The sequence below is a fragment of the Cetorhinus maximus genome, chromosome 2 (genome assembly GCF_964194155.1).
Source record: "Cetorhinus maximus chromosome 2, sCetMax3.hap1.1, whole genome shotgun sequence".
NCBI lineage: Eukaryota > Metazoa > Chordata > Chondrichthyes > Lamniformes > Cetorhinidae > Cetorhinus > Cetorhinus maximus.
In genome coordinates this window covers 197,344,444-197,364,843 of record NC_135880.1, presented here as the reverse complement: position 1 = coordinate 197,364,843, position 20,400 = coordinate 197,344,444, and the positions used below count along the sequence as shown (strand labels likewise).

Below are 20,400 nucleotides of genomic sequence, written 5' to 3'. Positions count from 1 at the left end.
CAAAATCATTGGAAAATGGAATGAATGACCCAGATCTTCCGGTCTCCAGTGGGGTCGGAGAGTCAGGGGTGGGTATCAGAGGGCTGGGGGTGGGGAAGGGGGTCAGAGGGTGAGGTGTGAATCAGAGGGTTGGGGGTAGTCAGCGGGCGTTGGTTCAATGGGGAGCCGGTGGGGTTGTGGGGAATGGAGTTACCCGGGAGTTAAATTTGGGTTTTTTCCTGTCTAACATTTCCTGGGATTTCATTCTGGTAATAGAGTCAGAAACCTCCAACATCTCTGACTCTAACTCAGAGTTGGAGATTTTTTGGAGGGTCCTGGGAACAGGTGATCTGTCCTATTTCTCAGGCAATTCCCACAGAGTCCTTGCATTGGGACTTCCAAGGGGTTCCCCACCACATTTTCCAGGGTACCTCCGGGTACAACATCCAGAGAACCTAAGATCTCGGCCATTATTTTATCTTGGCACTTCAGCTCAGTTTTATCTAAAACAAACACATAGAAAGAGGTCAAAATAATGATTTAAAGCATAGCCATCACTTTTACTGCAAATCTGAGATATTGACTGCACTCCATATCTAATTATTTGGATTTTTAGAACATTATTCATTATGGTACTTTCTTACTAAACTGATTGTTCAAAGAATTTATCTCAAAATGAAAGACAAAAATTTCATAAAGACTACAAAGACTGCGTCCCTCGTTGAATGCTCTTCAGTCATCAAGCCAGACCTTGCACAGACTGCTAGACTCAGCCCAGCTTACTCAAGCAGTATGTGGAGGGTGCATTCAATAAAGCAATTAAAGTATTTCTATTGAAAGGATGTATGTCTCACACTGCCGCATTAAGAGACACATTGACGGTTCTTTCACTACTATAGATTATGTTTGGTACAGCGTGAATTGCTGGAGTCCAAAGAACAAATAGTTCCTTGGGTTTCTTATCTGCCAAGATATCACAAGGCAGAGCTATGAAATAACTTTGTTTCCCTCTAGTTCCATAAATATTACATTAAATATACAGTTTAAGATCTATTACCATTCTGTACTTTGCAACTAGATTGGATCAGTCACCGAACTATAGGGCAAATTTTTATCTTCAGTGCTCAGGGCTTGGTTTGTGTGGGGGTGGGGGGTGGGGGGCGGGGAGGGGGCAGGCAGTGGGGTTGTGCATGGAGTTATGTTACAAATCAGCCATGATCTCACTGAATGGCTGAACAGGTTTAAGGCATGATTTACTCCTGTTTCTATGATCCTACCCAAGTTCCCAGTTTGCCCTTACAGCAAACCAAGCACCTTTATGAAACAAGTAGAGACCCCCATCAACAATTCATCCTACAACATCCATCACTCTGAATACATATCAAAGTTATTTTATTTCTATTTTCATCAAAATAAAACCAGCCTAAAATTAAATTGAGTGACTGCACAGAGAAGGATACAACATCTGTGATAAACAATGGAACAATGGGCGTTGGAGTCATGATGATCAGAGACGTAAAACAAAACTGCAGGAGCAACACTGAAGAACACCAAACTATGTAGCACAAGGATGCGTAGCATCTTAATATCCTGGCAATCTGTGTCAGAATGTGCAAGATTAATTTCCCGTAATTTGAGTCCTCTGATCTCACAGGTCAAACAATATATGCCCAGTTGATAATGTACCAATTGTTCAATCACCAGGTGCAGCCATTTCACACTGATACAACAACAACCAGTTTTTAGAAGAAGAGAAACAAAAATGCAATAGGTATGCATATATAAGGAAGAGGTAGTCAGGTTTAAATTGTAGAAGTGTAGAAGATCAGTCTTCAGTTTACATACTTATTTATGCCCTGCTCCAATCCAGTGTGGGACTATATTTATGCAAATAATTCACCACACCAATCCATTATCACCTACCATGTAATCCCGTGTCTCATTGCACATGTGCAAGGGAAACAGATTAGGGTTGTTTAGAACACAAGTTAATGTTTTGCATAACTTATTTGATTAGTGAGTGGGAAGGCAGAAAATAAAGATATTTTATTAGTTTTTTTAAACTCAATATAGAGTTAGAACTCTAATATTAATCTTTCAAAGTGGAATGCTTTCTACCCAGTAAACAACATTTAATAGGACTAAAAGGCCACATCGATTGCTCTAAGAGCCTTCTGGTTCTATAATTAGTGAATTATTTTTAAAGTTTAGATCATTATAACTATTGAATTTGATTTGATTACAACTGGAGAAACCCTCTCCGTACAGGACCCAAACATTCCACCTTCCAGTATCTGTGTTCCACTCCTCCCATCTCTTACAAATGTGGTCACCAACAATGACTTCAATAATAAATTACTGATAAATTACTCCACTAATTAAAAATAGTCACGAGCTAATAGGAACGAAAGCTTGATGAATGTTTACACATTCCACATAACAGAATTAAATGAAATTTACAGCACAGAAACAGGCCATTCGGCCTAATCAGTTCATGCTCAACTTGAACCTTCTCCCATCTTTCCTCATCTAACACTAATAGTGTAATCCTCAGTCCATTCTCCCTCAAATGCTCATTTAGTTTCCCCTCAAATGTATCCACACTGTTTGCTAAACCATTCCCCACAGCAGCGAGTTCCACACTCTCTGGGCAAAGAAGCATCCTCCAAGCTCCCTGTTTAATTTCATGGGGATTATCTTATATTTATAAGTTTTGCTCTTCCCCAAAGTGGAAACACTCTCTCTGTCTGTCTACTCTCACAAAAGCCTTCACAATTTGAATGAGCAGATCACTAATGGGCCTTTAAGAGAAAACACAGCCATGATATCCATCCTTTCCTGATGGTCTCACAGTTCTTATCAACCTTGTTAAATGTTTTTTTTGCACCCTTTCCAGTACCTGTGTATATGTGACTAATTTCTAAAAACAAATGATATTTTAATTTTATATTTGGGAATATGTCTATCCACCTACCTTTAAAGAAAATCCTCGTTGCAAAGCGGAGTAAAAGTCTCCAAGTATTCTCCAATTAAATTGTTCATAACTGCTCAGTATAACATACATGTGTGCCAAACGGCCTCTGCCATTAGCAGACCCCGAAGGGTCATTCTTCAGGTGTAGGCCTAAAGAGCAATTGCTAGGAGACAATCAATCAACGGAGAGATGTTAATATCACAGCCAAACCCACTCCTGTCCCATATGTGATATCCACACATGTGAGTAGCAATCGGGGGAAGGAACCTTGGCTGTTTTCCCCGTTCTAGCTTAGAGGTACAATTCCCTTCGCCTCATGTGAATGTACCTAAAGAGAGACTGTGAATCAAACCAGAAACCATGCAATTTGTATGGTTTAGTTAACAGCTCCCTATACCCTGCCACTGGAAGAACTGCCAACAACTGTCTCCCCTTTGTCCTTATTCAAGATTTTTCGAATTTATGGGCGTTAATTCACAAAATCTTTTTTTACAATCAAATTCTAACAGGACAAACAACATTTTAATCATATCAAATTATTTATGTTCTACTAAAAGATAATCCCATTGTTACAAAATAATATTTTTCTCTGCTAATTAACTATCAAGGTTTTGAATGTTTACTCTAGTATACTGCTGTCTCCTTCAGCATCCTGATTTTCTGCTGTGGGCAGATTGTCATCAGCTATTAATTCAGATTTGCCCATAATATCCCTTGTGCTCTTCGGACCTTCATCCACCTGATCTTGGGTGTTTTCCACTGTTCCACTAACTCCAACTTCATAATGAGGCACAGCTTCTTCTGTGACCTCATCACCTAGTTCATCAGGGGGTTCAATAGCAATCTCAGTGCCTTCCTTAGTTTCATCGTCTGTATCCTTTTCTGCAACAAAACCTTCTAATTCGGTGCCATAGATGTCAACGTTCGCTGCACCGATAGTTGTAGGCTCAAAGAAATCTTTCTGATCTAACTCGGTCCCACAGATATTCTTTCCAGCTTCCTCAGTGGCCATGTCTGACTCAGATTTGTTGTCATCTTTTGTATCCTGTTGCAGTTCTGCAGCACAGACATCTACATCTGCATTAAAATTAAAATTTTCCAGCAGAGAGCTCAGTTCTGTAGCACAGATGTTTCCCTGTGCAATGTCAAGCTGAGCTGTACTTCCATTGCCTTCCAACCTGCTCGTAGGTTCTTCATGGTTTACCCCAACTGCCTCTAAAAAACTGACATTTTCATCCTCAGCAAATGTCAACTCTTCTCCTGAGTTATACTCACTCCCATCTGTAACTGGATACTCCTCCTCATTGTCATTGTCAGCTCTGAAAAATAAATGAATCCCTATTAAACTCTGACATCCTAAATTATTTTATACTTGTTTTTTTCATCTAGATATAGAATTGATTCAACATCAAATGTACACATTGATTGTATTGAATCAAAATCAGCCCAGATCAATGGCATTAAAAGTCATTTCCAGCTGTTGTTTTTTAGAATCCCTTGTGGTGTGAGGATGGTCTGCAAAAATGCTCCTAATTGGCAACTTCACTCAAGGAAACAAAAGAGTGGGAAATGAAAAAAAATGTTACATTTGGGCATGAATTTGAGGAACATTGCTTGGGCAAGAATGGAGGAATTTTAACTGTATTAAGTTGTGCTGTTTCTGACCTTGGAGTGTTCGGTACTGGTCACCCAAAACACAAATGTGCTCCTTTTACTGTTATAAACATTCCTCACTTTGATGAACAGAAAATTCACAAAAGAAAAGGTAAACAATTATAATAACCTAATAAACATTATCAAATGATTTAAAAATAAAGCATAATCAACAAAAAGGTGAGCCTGTTGATGATTCATACAGCTCCACATCACAAGGTACTGATCGGAAAGAGGAGGAAGGGAAGTCAAGCAAGTGGCTTAAGGGCAATGTGACTGGAAGCTATTTGTTTTAGGGAAGAGGGTCAAAAAAACCAGGGTGGAGGGGAATGTCAATTTCTCAACTAAAGATATTTTGCTTTTCAACATCAAAATTAAGTGGCCAATTCAAACGCTTAAATTAAGTAACTTTATCTTTAATATTAAGAACTGTCAAATCTGAATAACATCATCAATTACTGGGTATTGACAAGCACAGAAGTGACTGGAAGGCAGTTGTTTATGTACTGCACTGTTTTTACAACAATGATGGTGTGATACCGAGTGGAAACCTTGTACCTATGTGTAGTGTCACTAATCAGAAACTTGTTAATCATCATAAAAATAATCAAGTAACCAGAGTCTTCTTTCTTACAAATGATAATTATTTCACTATTAAAGCAGAGTTTCTTAATACATAAAAATAACAACCATGAAGAGAAGTAGCAATAGCGTGGATAAAGGAGGCATATCTTCGCTCACACTGAATAAAAGCAGAATTTGATAGGTACTTTTTGATGTCAAATAAATGCAGAGCTATAAATTGGGTGTCAAAGTCCGACATGAGTTGGAATAAAAGCAGAGCGAAATTAGTTCCAAGCTTTGTTCACTTGGCTCCTATGTCAAATCAGCCCATAGCCCTAGATTCATGATGCAATTCATTGCAGCACCAACACTAAATTTGCAGTGAAGTAGACGCTACTAGTTATAAACCTTCACCTATTTTTCAAGATCATTCTATAAAACACAGATTATATTTTTAAATGCTGATGTCTTTAAGTAAACTCAAACACAAAAATAAACACTTGTACAAACAAGTCCCAACCACACATGGGCAAAATGTAACCATTGTCTAATATGTCTGAATGACTTGACAATTCAATGTTAAATTATTTTACCAATTAAAGATTAGTCCTAGTTCATCAATGTGTGAGATCTGGAAACTTTTTTTTATTCTTTCATGGCACATGAGCATTGCTAGCAATGCCAATATTTCTTTCCCATGCCCTACTGCCCTTGAGAAGGTGATGGTGAGTCACTTTATTGAACCACTGCAGTCTATCTGATGTAGGTACACACACAGTGCTGTTAGGAAGGGATTTCCAGATTTTTGGCCCAGTGACAGTGAAGCAACGGTGATATGGTTCCAAGTCAGTTTAGTGTGTGGCTTGTAGGGAAGCTTACAGGAGGTGGTGTTCTCCTGCATTGGTTGCCCTTGTCCTTCTAGGTGATAGGGGTCGCAGGTTTGGAAAGTGCTGTCAAAGGAGTACTGGTGATTTGCTGCAATGCATTCTGTAAAAGTAAAAGACACCGCTGACAATTATGCATGACTGGTGGAGGGAGTGAATGTTTAATGTGGCAGATGGGGTGCTGATCAAGTGAGCCGCTTTGCCCTGGATGGTGTTGAGCTTCTTGAGTGTTGTTGGAGCTGCACTCATCCAGGCAAGTGGACAGTATTGCATCACACTCCTGATTTGTGCCTTGTAGATGATGGAAAGGTTTTAGAGAGTCAGGAGATGAGCTGCTCACCACAGAATTCTCAGTCTCCGGCCTGCTCTTGGAGGCGCAGTATTTATATGGCTTTTCTAATTTAGTTTCTGGTCAAGAGTAACCCCAGGATGTTGATAGTGGGGGATTCAGCGATGGCAATGTCATTGAATGTCAAGGGGAGATGGTTAGATACTCCCTTGTTGGAGATGGTCATTGCCTGGCACTGTGTGCTAAAAATGTTATTTGCCACTTGTCAGCCCAAGGGTTGTCCAGGTCTTGCAGCATAAGGACATGGACTGCTTCAGTATCTGAGGAATCATCAATGGTACCAAAACCTGTGCAATCAGAGTACATCCCAACTTCAGACATCATGATGGAAGGAAGCTAATTAGTGAAGCAGTGAAGTAGATGTAGATGGTTAGGCTGAGGACACTACCCTGGGGAACTCCTGAAGCAATGTCCTGCGGCAGAGATGATTGGTCTACAACAACCACAACTATTTTCCTTTGTGACAGGTATGCTCAACCAGTGGAAAGTTTTCCCCCTAAGTCCCATTGACTTCAAATTTTTAGAACTCAGTCAAATGCTGCTTTGATGTCAAGGTCAGTCACTCTCACATCGTCTCTTGAATTCAGCTCCTTTGTCCTTGTTTGGACCAAGGCTATAATGAGGTCAGGAGCCATATGTTCTTGGCAGAAGCCAATCTCTGCATTGGTGAGCAGGTTATTGCTGAGCAAGTGCTCCTTGATGGCACTGTCGGTGACACCTTACATCACTTTGCTGATGCTCGAGAGTAGAATGATGAGACAATAATTGGTCAGATTGGATTTGTCCTGCTTTGTGGACAGTCATATTTGAGAAATTTTTCACATTATTGGGTAGATGCTGGTCTTGTGGCTGTACAGGAACGGCTTTGCTATGAGTGTGGCTAGTTCTGGAGCAAAAGTCTTCAGTACTATTGCCGGAATATTGTCAGGGCCCATAACCTTTGCTGTATCCAGTGCCTTCAGCCATCCTTGATATCACGTGGAGTGAATCTAACTGGCTGGAGACTGGCATTTGTGATGCTGGGGACCTTCAGAGGAGGCTGAGATGGATCATCCACTCGGCAATTCAGGATGAAGATTGTTGCAAATGCTTCAGCCTTATCTTTTGCACTGATGTCCTGGGCTTCTCCATCATTGAGGATGGTGATATCTGTGGAGCCTCCTCCTCCAGTTAGCTGATCAATTGACCACCACCATTCACAACTGAATGTAGCAGGACTGCAGAGCTTTGATCTTATCTGTTGGGTATGGGATCACTTAGCTTTGTCTATCTCATGCTGCTTCTGCTGTTTAGCATGCATATAGCTCTGACTTGTGCCTCACCAGGGGGTTGGCACTTCATTTTTAGGTATGCCTGGCATGTTCTCCTGCACTCCTCATTGAACCAGGGTTGATCCCCGGCTTGATGTTAATGGTAATTGAATGAGGTATATGCCAGGCCATGAGGTTACAAATTGTGGTTGAATACAATTCTGCTGCTGCAGATGGTCCACAGCATCTCATGGTTGCTCAGTTTTGAACTGCTAGATCCATTCTGAATCTATTCCATTTAACATGGTGGTAGTGCCACACATAATGGACCGTATCTTCAGTGTGAAGATAGGACCTTGTCTCCAAATGGACTGTGCGGTAGTTACTCCTATCAATTCATGATGATGGGATGCATTTGCTAAGGTCAACTGCTGAGGAGGGGGTCAAGGAGGTTTTTCCTTCTCAATGGTTCCATCAACACCCACCACAGGCCCAGCCTGGCAGTTATGTCCTTCAGGGCTCGGCTAGTGCAGTCAGTCGTGGTGCTACTGAGTCACTCTTGGCGATGGACATTGAAGTCTCCCACCCAGAGTACATTCAATGCTTGCTACCTTCAATGCTTCTTCTAAGCAGTGTTCAACATGGAGTACCACTTTCTTCAGCTGAGGGAAAGTGGTATGCGATAATCATGGGAGGTTTCCTAGCCTATGTTTGTGTGATGTCATGAGACTTCATGAGGTCTGGAGTCAATGTTAAGGACTCCCAGGGCAACTTCCTCTCGAATGTATACCACTGTGTCACTGCCTCTGGCGGGTCTGTCCCACCAGTGGGAAGACATACCTAGGAATTGTGAAGGAGTTGCCTAGGACATTGACTGTAATGTATGATTTGGTAAAGTATGCCCATGTCAGGTTGGAGCTTGACAAGCTCCCAGATGTTAGTATGGAGGACTTTGCAAGGTTAACTGGGCAAGGTCTGCATTGTTGTGTCCAATGGCTCAGTTGGTGCCAGATCCAGTTTTATTACTTTGTGACTTTTCTGTCAAGGTTTGCTACAACTGAGTGATTTGTTCAGCCATTTTAGAGCGCAGTTAAGAGTCAACTGCATTGCTGTGGGTCTGGAGTTACATGTAGGCCAGGATGCATAAGGATATCAGATTTTCTTCCCTAAAGGACATTAGTGAATCAAATGGGTTTTTACAACAATTTGATAATTTCATGGTCACCATTACTGAGACTAGCTTTCAATTCCAGATTTATTAATGAATTGAATTTAAATCCCACCAGCTGCCTTGTGCAATTTGAACTGATATTCCCAGAGCAAAAGCCTGGGCTTCTGGATTACTAATTCAGTAACATTTCCACCAGTCCACTCTAAATGTATATGTACATGTGTAAAAAAAAAAAAATCTTCAATTTGGACAGTGCAACAGTTTTGCAGTAAGGTGATATCACATTTATATAGTAAAACAGACTCCACATAAGAGCCAGAGGTCATGCTGGAAATTGGAAATGGGCCGAGACACAGTACAAGAGGTTTAGCACCTCAGTTTCCTGTTACATGCCCTATCCAATATTCAGTTCCGTTGAACTCAGTAAAACTAAATATTGCACATCTGGTATAACGGGGCAAATGCTATTCCATCTGTTTTGTGTCCTAGCTCATGACCAGTTTCAGTCCTGTCCTTTTTAACTTCAATATACATTTTGTAAATTGAATTATTCTAAAATGATTCTGGCACAATGTAGCCTCTGTTATAGTTTCCCATCAATTCAGAGTCAGGCTGGTATCAGTTCTCAGTGTTTGCATGCCTGCATCTGTTGACCCATTCTGTACACCCCACAATGCAGGGCTAAATATTTGTCCTATTCAATTCAGAAACATTGACACCTGCAACATTTGGACATGTGTTAAAGTTGCACTATGTTGTATTACTGAAAGCAGCATAGGGACCAGCAAAATGCAGGAACAAGAGTTCTGAGTTTTATAGTTGCCTCTCCCTTTTAAATCTTTTTATATCAAACAGCATTCTGCAGCTGAAAGGATAGGTAGGGAACCTTTTTTCCAGACCTCTGGTTGACCAAAGCTCTATCAGCTACTGAAAGGTGGGCCATAGTCCAATTTTCCATCAATATGAAGAAATGCATAAAATATTCCTTTGACAATTTTTCCAATGTTGCATCAGAAATCACAAACTGGAAATGTGGCTTCAAACCCACGCCTTATTGTTCCGAGAGGAAGCACATTTCAGTGACATACTAGAAAAGCAATACTTAAATCTAGAAAATGCTTCATTATTCTTCACATATTATTATTGGTAGTGCAGGCTTACCTATTCTGATTTTAAGCTTCAGAGAATTTCTGACTTCGGTCTCTGGTACTAGGGCCTGACTATAAGATAGCCTCCGCTTTCATTACTTTTTTAAAATTCCTGAATAGACAGCCCAAATCGCTTGCTTCTTGATCTATGTCCTGAATTAGTTCTCTGTATCAAGCAGCAGTTCCATTCTCCATCCCTGATCTAGAAAGGATAGGCTAGAGGTTTTCAAATTGTACTGACTTGAACAGGTGACGACAATATATTCCAGTCTCTTGTTGACCTGATGAAGGACCTTGGTGAGAAGTCTAACAGTGTCATCTAGACTGCAGCATCATATAATAAACATAAATCAGTGGAAGTTAACATTAGCTGATTTTAGCAAAAGAGAACACTGCCCACTGGCAAATATTTTCCAAGTTTTTACCAACTTATTTCCAAATCCACCACTTTGTGTACACCTTTGCCTTAATAAAGATCGTATAAAGGTTATGGGTGGTGTTGAGGGTCACTATAGAGTTAAAGCCCAATTCCAAACTGCGCTTCTGATTAACGAGGGGTCTGTGTTTTAAGTATGGATGACCTCTGGGCTAAAAGCTCCGGCTTCAAGTCCCACTTCAGGACTTGATGACATTAGAAGGTGCATTCATAACGAGGACAAACAGGTTGATTCTCAACCTGTAAATCCTTCCAATACATCTGATGGTGGGTGGTAAGAGAGGGAGAGTTTCCTGGCCAGCCATACTACAGAAGGCAATGGCAAACCACTGCAGTACTTTGCTAAGCATAATCATGGACCCATCCAATGAAGTCTGTGATCACCAATGCTCTCTTAGGGCATAGTACCTGAAGGAAGAGGAGGTGTTTTTAAGTGGGAGAAAAAACATAACTGGCATTCTGCTTAAAATTACTGCCAAAAACAGATTTCAGTAATATGTTTATCTGTCACAGAGCCTTGAGCACTAAGATGTGCATAATGCTGCTGATACAACCCATCAAAACAATTAATGTTAATATGAATACAGCTGTTGCTAGTAAGATTTTGCTTAAATATTCCCTTATTTGAAACTCCATAAAATATGGTTTCCAATAATACAGTATAATAATAGTAATAATATGGGAGACTTGTGTTTTAAATTTCTTGATGGAAAAGCTTTAACAACATTGTTTATCATACCTAAATACTTTTCAAAACAGCAATATTCTTTACAGTAATGTTAAATAATGAAGACAATATAACTCTACAGGGCTCCTATAAATTCTTGAAGCATCAACTATCGAGTCCACACCTATTTATGGGATGATTGATGGTTCTGGATTAGCATAAATATAAGGTTTCCTTATGCAGAAAGAAACAAATAACACAGCAAAGGAGCTGAGAAGGATTATCTATTTAGAGAGTTATTGTCATGATAAGTGCTCTATAAGTACATAATGCTATGGCCTGTGATGCAATCAGATTATGTCACCCCAAAGGTCTAAATTTTAAAAATATTTTGAATAAAAAGTATGTAAATTTGAAGAAGTAGTTGAATAAATTGGATTGGAACAGCAGCTTTGCTCAACAGTCAACACGTTTGGGGCAGCCGTGGGGGTAGTGAGGCTGCGAGTGGTGGGGAGGGGGAAATAACCTGAAATTCATCCCCTGAAATGAGCAAGCTACCTGGTGGAAATTTGACAGTGGCTCAGCCAAATGACTGAAGTACGGCCCAAGTCCCAATTTCTGGCTGGTCTTGGACCTCCCAATTGTGGGTGCACAGTGCCTGTGCTGCACCGAATCGGCCGAGATGCATTTGTATCCTCATCAAGTCTATCATGCAGAGTTGTGCTGCCCAAGGTATTGTGATTAATGCCCCCTACCCTTCAGTAGCCTTGTAATCTCCTGGAAGAGGCAAGAGAAAGATTTTTTAAAAAGCCATTTAAAGGGGAAAAAAAAACACAATCTAGAAAATCTCTCTTCTACCACCTTAGGTGATCAGAAACTATTCCAAGCTATCACATTGACAATGTTTATATTACCTGGTTTTCACCTACCTTTTATGAGGTGTGATCTCTGCCCCGCTAAGAGCTGTTCCAGCTCTCCTATGAACTTTTTCAGGGTGTCAGCATTGAACAAGACGGCAACTTGTTTCAAACATCTACCATTTTCTGGGAAAAGAACTGCCTAACATTTAACCCCACCATTATGCAACATATTTTATGAGTCCTGGTATCCCCAATCTATCAAACTAAGTAATCCATCAATAAGAACACAATGTTGTCCTTTATCTATTTCATGTACCCCTATCAAATAATCCTGAAGTTTACACATCTCTGAAGTGAATATAATCCATCTTTTTAAATCTTTCTCAAGCAATTAAAGTTGTTTTAGCTGTGAATCGTTCTTGTGTTTCCCCATTGAACGATTTCCACAGCTTCTATATCACCCTTCATATCAGGGGACCAAAACTGGGTGCAATATTCTGAATGTGGTCTCCTCAAGGTCTTGTACAAGAACAAAATTGTGCACTTTGTTTTATGCTGAATCGTCCTATTAATACAAGCTGATGTCCTATTTGCTTTGGCTATAGCTTAACTCAGCTCCTAGTTCACTCAAAATGAATGTTAAAATAGCACCACAGAAAATTGTGAGAACCTACTGATTTTTATGTTAAAGTCGGAAAATCAAAAATCAACATAATTTCCTTTTAAATTAAAAAGTTCAAGTTGTTTTTATTAAAACACAAATACCCACTGGTAGCAAACTATACTCTTGGTCAGAAATGAATGGTACTTTGTAAAAAATATCCTGGGCCCAAGGTAGTAGCCAATACCTTATGGATGTGACTGCAGGTTTTCTATGAAGAAATTTATCATACTACTGGCTGTTCATCTTTCTAATTTTGCATATTTTGGGAAATATGAAATGCAACCCTCGGGAGGTTTATGAGTTGGCCATTGGGAGTCTCTAGGGGCAGAATCTTTGGCTCAGCAAGCAGGGACGGGGCCCGCTCGCCGAGGCGTAAAATGGCGCGCGGTGATGTCGGGCGCAAGTCAGCTGCGTGCCCGCTGAACTGTCAAAGGCCTTTTAAGGCCAGCTAACTCTCAATTAAATCAATAAACTGAGCTTCCCGTCCAACCCCACCCCCAGCAACCCCCCCCCCCACCCCCACCCCCCCTTAGTTGGCCCGCCCACGTAAAATGGCGGCGCGCAGCTGACTGCGGGCAGCGATCGGCTGCATTCACACCTGCGTTTGCTCCCACTCAACAACCCCGACGGGGAGAAAATTCTCCCCTAGATAAAAAAAGCCAAATGACAAAGTGTCTTATCCAACTTATGATGGGCAGTGCCTGCACTTCTAAAGTACTCCATTGGCTGTAAAGCACTTGGGGACATCCTGAGCTTACAAAAGTCTCAATGTGAAGGCAAGTCTTTTCATTACCCTGTGGGACACTATGGAAAAAAATGTGTTTTCTAATCTATGTGAGATACATTTGTAATCATAAAGTTAATCATTAATACAACTTTATTTACATAGCATTCAGTTTCAGATCCAATATTGGGGGTCTGAGGGGTAAAGCCCTGTCAGCACATATATTTGCGATTAGCATGCCAGCAAACATTACTGCAGAAAACTATTACCCTTATCATACATCATCCTTTTGTTTTACAAGCAATTCATTCTTCACCACACGACACAAAGCCCAGAATTATTCTGTCGTCGGGCAGGCTCGGTAGGAGTACGCGGGGGCAGTCAGGAAGCTGACCGCCGCCCGCGATTGGCTCTGCACCGTGATTTCACGTAGGCGGGCCAATTAAGGCCCGCCTTACGTGGAACGTGAGCAGCAGCGCTACCTGTGCAGGTGGAGGGGAGGAGGGAGAGCGGGCCTGGCGCGCGAAAGAGCGTTTCAATCTCCCTGAGACATGAAGCGCACTTTAAAAAAAAATATTAAAGACAGTAAAAAAAATTTTAAAACGTCCCCTCATTTGACTCTGTCACATGAGCTGAGACATGGTTATAATTCAAAAATAGAGTTTTTAGTTAATGTTTATTTGCTTTAGGAAACCTCATTCCACTCATGGATGAGGTTTCCTAAAAAATGTAAAGGCCAATTGGCCTTTTCGCCTGTCTGCTAACTGCAAGGTTGGACAGGCATCGTTAATTTGATTTTAATGAGCTTGTTAATGGCCTTAGGCCTTTCAATTATTGGCAGGCGCGCAGCCAACTCTGGCACGCGCCCGCCAAACGAAATATCACGCGAGTGCGCGATGACGTCGGGACGCACGCCCAACGTCATCGCGCATCATATTACACTCGGGTGTGTCGGGTGCGCACCCACATGCTGAACATAAAATTCTAGCCTTACAATATTCATGCCAAGCAAATAGGTTTTGACCTTGTACTACACTCTTTTTCTCCTCTTTTCTCCTAAACAGTTACTTCAAAAGTTATAAATTCAGTGAAATGCTTGAGACATTTTAACATGGTAAAGCACTATGAATGCATGGATCCTTGTCGCCTGCTGACCTCGTATGACAGTGCAGATAGGAAGCCTTGATTGAGATCTTTAATGAGGATGAGGGAAGTGCAATTGATGTTGCACATATGGACTTACAAAAAGTGCTTGGTAAAGTAAGAGGTAACAAACTCACTCACTTTTCCAGGACTGTTTCATCCAATTCAGGGTCGTGTGGAGTCAGAGCCTATCCCAATAGGCAAGTTGCACTAGGCAGGGTACACCCAGGACAGGATGCCAGTCCATCACATGGCACACACTCACACAGCCACACACACTGGGAGACAATTTACCGTAGCCACTCCACTGTCTTGTGGGAGGAAACCTGAGCACTCGGCAGAAACCCACGCAGACATGGGACAAACATGCGAACTCCATACAGACAGACACCAAAGCTCCCTGGAGCTGTGAGGTAGCAACATTATTACTGCGCCACTACGCCATCTGAGGTAACAAGCTATTTAGCAATGAGGCGGATGGTAACAGAGTTCAGTAGGGCATAAGACAAGTGGTCAGGTACTTGGTAGATGAAATTTAACACAGAAATGTGGAGTGATTCAGTTTGGTAGGATTAATGAGGAGAGGCAATATAAACTAAATCGTACAATTTTAAAGGGGGTGTGAGAATGCAGAATCAGGAATGGAGTGTATACACAGAGCCTTTGAAGGTGACAGCACAAGTTGAGATGGCTGTTAAAAAATACAGACTACTTGAATTTGTAAATCACTGTGTCTCTTGCCAACACAAGATGGCCGCAGCACCCATCTGAGCATGTGGACTTGTCCACGCACATGCAGAAAACCTAAAGCTGAGTCTTGCCGACAATGGAAAGCAGATGCCCAAATTTAAATTGCCACTCAGAATTTGAGGTTAGTTAACACGTGATTTATATATTTAGTATTCTCATCTAATTTTTTAAAACTTGGTGCAGATTTTTATGTTTCTAACTTGGGCATGTTGAATCATTCAGGTACAGTGCATTGAAAAATCAGATGAGGAGGATCACGTACTCATAAGAGAGCCAGCCAATTTCCCAACCCAATTTTAATCTTTGTGGCTGTGTCCAAGTGTTTCAGTAGCTTTAGAAGCAGGAACATGAAAATCTGCTCTATTGCATTTTAAAGGGAGTTTGAAGTCTCCAACCTCTATCCTCGTTGTTTGAAATGGGTTTATGCCAGAGGAAAAGTTAAAGTGAAAGGAAATTGCCTTTAAAATGGAAAATGGGTATTGTATTTTGTTCTGAAATCTTAAAAAATGAGACACTAAACAGAGAGAATAACGATCACACCGAGGTTGAATGAATGAGTAGAGTTCTGATCTCCATCGCTTGTAATAACATCACGGTGTGAAGAGGTACAACTGTGCATGCACTGCATTGGCAGCAAATGCAGCGTTTATATACAGAGGCTCATAGAGTACAAAAGCAAGGGAGTTAAGCAAAACTTCAATAAAACAATGGTTAGGTCCCAGCTATTTAGGCTCATTCTGCATGGGCACCACACACTAGGAAGGGTTTTAAGGCCTTAGACCTGTAGAGCAGAATTACTAGAATGGTGCTATGGATAAATGACCACAATTACACAGAGAAACTGGGACTGCTCTTCTTAATGCAGGAATAGTTAAGGGAAGATTTGGTGACGGTACTTAAAATCTTCAAGGGTTTTGATAGAATAAATTAGAAGAAATTGTTTCCAGTGGTAGAGGATGGATAACCAGAGGGCAGAGGTTTAGGGCTACTGGCAAAAGAACCAGAGGCACATGAGAAAAGAAATATATAGAAAAACGTTATGATCTAGAATGCACTGCCTGAAAGATGTAAGCTGGATTTTCTGTGCCTGCTGGCATCGGGCATGTTCGGTGATGTGAGCAGACAATATGACGTGATCGGTTTTACAACGACAGGAAACCAGTTTGGTGGGTTGCCATTGAACGTCGGGAACCTCATTGTAATACATCTGCATATCATTATTAGGTCCACCCACCGGAATGGTCCCTGCCCCCCGCTGAATCGTCCATCCACATCAGCAGGAAAGCTCGCCTATGTGTTTCACAACAGCACATAAAAGGTGCGCACTTGGCGGGCTACACTTTGAGGGGAGCTCAGAGGTGAATACACACCAACGATGTGCAGCGCTCTCCAGGGTCACCTGTTGGATTTCAAGCTTGAGGAGCATGGGGGGTGGGGGTGGGTGGGGCCTATGGCAGCCTTGCCATTGAGGTGACTTATGTTTTGTGGGGGTGGTGGGGTGGTCAAGGGCATACCTGCCTTTGAGGCGACTCGTGTTGGGGGGTCAAGGGTAGCCTTGCCGTTGAGGTGACTTGTGGGGGACGGGAGTCAAGAGGGCAGCCCTGCCATTGAGGCAACTTGTGGCGGGGGTCAAGGGCAGCCCTGCCGTTGAATATAGCACACAAGCATTCAGGTTGAGGGAGTTGGGTGGGCAAGGGAAGCAGCCACGCATTGGGGAAACCTGTATAAAACCTGTATGAAACCATTCCTCTGCAGCTGAGACAGTTCAGGCACAGCTACATTGATATGATTGGAGTTGGGTCTCTAGCTTATCTGCCCACTCAAGCAATGCAGAGGCATCAAAGTACCATCAAGTGCTCCAAAGTGTTTCTTGCCCCTGGCACAGACTGGAAAGTCATGGGCATTTTAGTGGGCTGCAGAACAGTTGGATGACTGCACACATTGTACAATCTTCTCGCTAAAGCCGGCCATGGAGCAGTCACCAGTGGAGGCGCTCCCAGCCCCTGGCAATGTCAACATCCCGGTTTGGACCAGTCTCCCCCATGTTTCAAGCTAACAGTGCAGCCTTGCAGCACAGGTTAAGAGAATGCCTGCACCTAAGCTGAGAGCACAGCATTCAGCATAATGGGCAAAGCTGCCGCCAATCAGTCAGATGGAGTGGGGCTGAGGTGGGTTGGGTTTTAGGCAGCCATGCAACGCACTAATCTCTGGCCATCCAAGTGGTGGCCAGCAATCTCCAGGAAACATTAAGGGGCCTTTACGCTTAACCAGGACAGGTTCTTAGTACACCCATGTTAACCATGTGTCTCTGTCTTTCATTCTGCAGGGATCATGGAGCCTGGTAAACTAGCCACATGCCTGATGGCCAACAGAGAGCGAAGACGATGGAGGAGAGTGCGACTGAGGCCCCTCGCTGCGCAGAAGCAGGAGCAGTAACCTCAGGAAGAAGGGACGGCTGGGGATCCTACACACGCCGCTGAAGAGCCACAGCGAGCAGTCACTGATTGGTGCTGAGCGACACCCAGGGTCTATAGACGGCACCTTTCATTCCTGCAGATGACCGAGAACCAGTTTTGCTGAAGACTCCGCATGTCTAGGGAACTGTTCGGTCACATCTGCCAGCTACTGCAGGATTTGGTAGCACGGGGACAAGGAGGGCATCCACTGCCAGTGGCCGTGAAAGTGACCACGGTGCTCAATTTCTACGCCAATGGCTCATTTCAGGGCTCCACAGGTGATCTCTGTGGGATCTCACAAGCCTCCAAAGACAAATGCATCCATGAGGTCACGGATGCCATCTTTGCGTGAGTACACAGCTTTGCGCATTTTGCTCCGGACCAGGAAAGCCAGGGTGCAAGAGCGATTGGATTCACCCAGATCTCAGGTTTCCCACAGGTATAGGGTGTGATTGACTGCACACACATGGTGCTCAGATCTCCGTCGCAATGCACAGTGAACTCCATCAACCACAAGGGGTTCCACTCGCTGAATGTGCAGCTGGTGTGCGACCACCAGGAATGCATCCTGCAGGTCTGCACACGGGCAGAATCATTCCAGATTTACACTATGTGTGGTAGTGGGCAGGAAAAAGGACGTTTTACCCAGTGGCCACAATGACAGCTTTTCATGCTGTATCATCCCAATCATGCCTCATTAATCATGTAATCCCGGGAAACATGCCATTTCAATGGTGGGTGGGGTCTCATTCGCCCGCAACGCAATCACCTCACCTCTTCCTCACGCCAGGCGCCATATTCAAACTGTAGCCGCATGCACATCTCTCAGTGCTTCCAGCCCAGGATCGCTGCACAGGAGACATGGCCCCGAAACGCAAGAAGACTGCAGATGCCCGATTTAATGACGCGTCCTTCGAGTGTCTTTTGGATGCCGTGGAGGCTCGCCGTGATCTCCTCTACCTACGCTCTAGGCAAAGACCAGCAAGGTCACCAATCCAGCATGGGAGGCGGTGGCGGCAGTGGTCAGCGTCAATGCCCTACAAAAGAGGACAGCCACCCAGTGCCAAAAGAGGATGAATAGTCTCATCCATTCCATCAGGGTAAGTCACTCTTCTCATCATTCTCAACTCACACACTCAAAAACCCATTACACATCCACAGAGATCTCACAGGTCATGGGAGAATGTCACTAACTCTCACATACACCCTCACATCTCCATCAGGCTCATATCCTCTGGAGCTCACGTCTTCATCCTGTTCATGACTCCGCTCACCACACAAACATTCCACATGGTGCCATGTCTCCTGCTCACAATCTCCATCTGTTTCCATGCAGGAGAGCTGGCTGACAGCAGCAGGGAGAGGTCCCAGACCAAGGGGTAGAGTGGACCACATTGGGCCCCTCATTCATTTTGAGGAGGGTGCCACTGCACCCTGACTGGTGAGGACATGGACCGTGCCTGTGATGATGGTGAGGTCGCCGGAGAACACCCACTTGAGGATCTTGCACCACATCATCCCTCTCTCAATGCAAATGTGAGTGCTCTCTCTATCCTGCTTTTGACTCTGTTGACATGCGCTAATTATCTCTACTTTGGTTCACAGGGAGTTCTGTGAAGCGACCAACACCCTCAGCCAGTCAGTCCCTCAGCTTCATCCAGGTCCTCACCTCCAGCCAAGAGGACACCACCTCCATTAAAGAGCTGGTAATAAGCAGCCTGGAAGATCTGTCACAGTGCTTACCGACACCCTGCACCAGCGCAGAGACACACACCTCAGTGGGACCTAGATCTAGAGCAGGCTCAGGTTCACAATCTGATGCCTCCTCACGGACACATGTCCGCAGCAGGAGGAGGCAGATTCAGCCGAGCTCCCTGGCACTCAGAGGGCTGCTGGGGAAGAGTCATCTGTGAGGTCCGAGTCAGATGACTAGCCTCTGGATTCGGCCTTCCAACTCATCGTGGAGAATCAGCGGAAGGCATGGGAACGTCACGTAGAGCTGTTGAAAGCCCTCAACAGAGTGACACAGGAGTTAGAGGAGTGCGTCCACCTACTCTCTGATGAAGTGGTGCCTAGATGTGCGCAAATGGAGGTCTCCATGGGAAGGATGGCGAACATCATGGAGACCCTGGTCCACCAGAAGGCAGAGATGTGCGCAGTCCTGCACTCCATCACGGGAGCCATGAGGGAGTTCTTGCAGTGGCAACACGAGAAGGAAACAGGGTGCCTCGGTGTCACTCCAGGTGCTCCTTCCCCTCATGTAGTCAGGCCAGTGCCTTCGGTGACGTGAAGGGTGGAGGAGCGACAGCTGGACACCCCTGGGCCATCCAATCAGGAATCTCTAAGGTAGTCCTCTCCCTCCGAGTCCCCTTTGCCTGTCCCCTCATCCTCATTCTCTATCACCACAGAGGGAGCAGCTGGCCCAGAGGAGGACAGCCAAAGCAAGCCAAGGCCCTCAAAGCCTCGGCTCTCCAGAGGACCCACGGCAAAGTCATCAGAGGCAACAGGGCGAACCATTGCACAGGCTGTCTCCATGCCGCTGCCGATGTCTGCGCAGCCCCTAGAGGTCTGAGGCTTAGGAAAGTTAAGAGACTCTGATCACAGTTGGTTGCACGGGTGAGAACATTTTGTCACTTTACAACCTGAAAATATATTCACTTTCACTGAATAATGTGTAAAAGTGGGCAGGATTTTTACCTCGTTGGGCAGGTGCAGCGGGCAGGCCCAG

The 20,400-nt window shown here is 43.6% G+C and overlaps 1 protein-coding gene across 1 annotated transcript in view; it reads right to left on the bottom strand.

Annotated features, from left to right (window-relative positions):
* Positions 1-3,447: 3,447 nt before the first annotated feature.
* LOC144669167 (uncharacterized) overlaps positions 3,448-20,400 on the bottom strand; it is a 79,674-nt gene continuing 62,721 nt past the window's right edge. Inside the window, exon 7 of the mRNA XM_078531583.1 lies at positions 3,448-4,272. Within this exon, the coding sequence (XP_078387709.1) occupies positions 3,573-4,272 (700 nt within the window). The 3' untranslated portion in view covers positions 3,448-3,572. The remainder of the gene's footprint in view (positions 4,273-20,400) is intronic.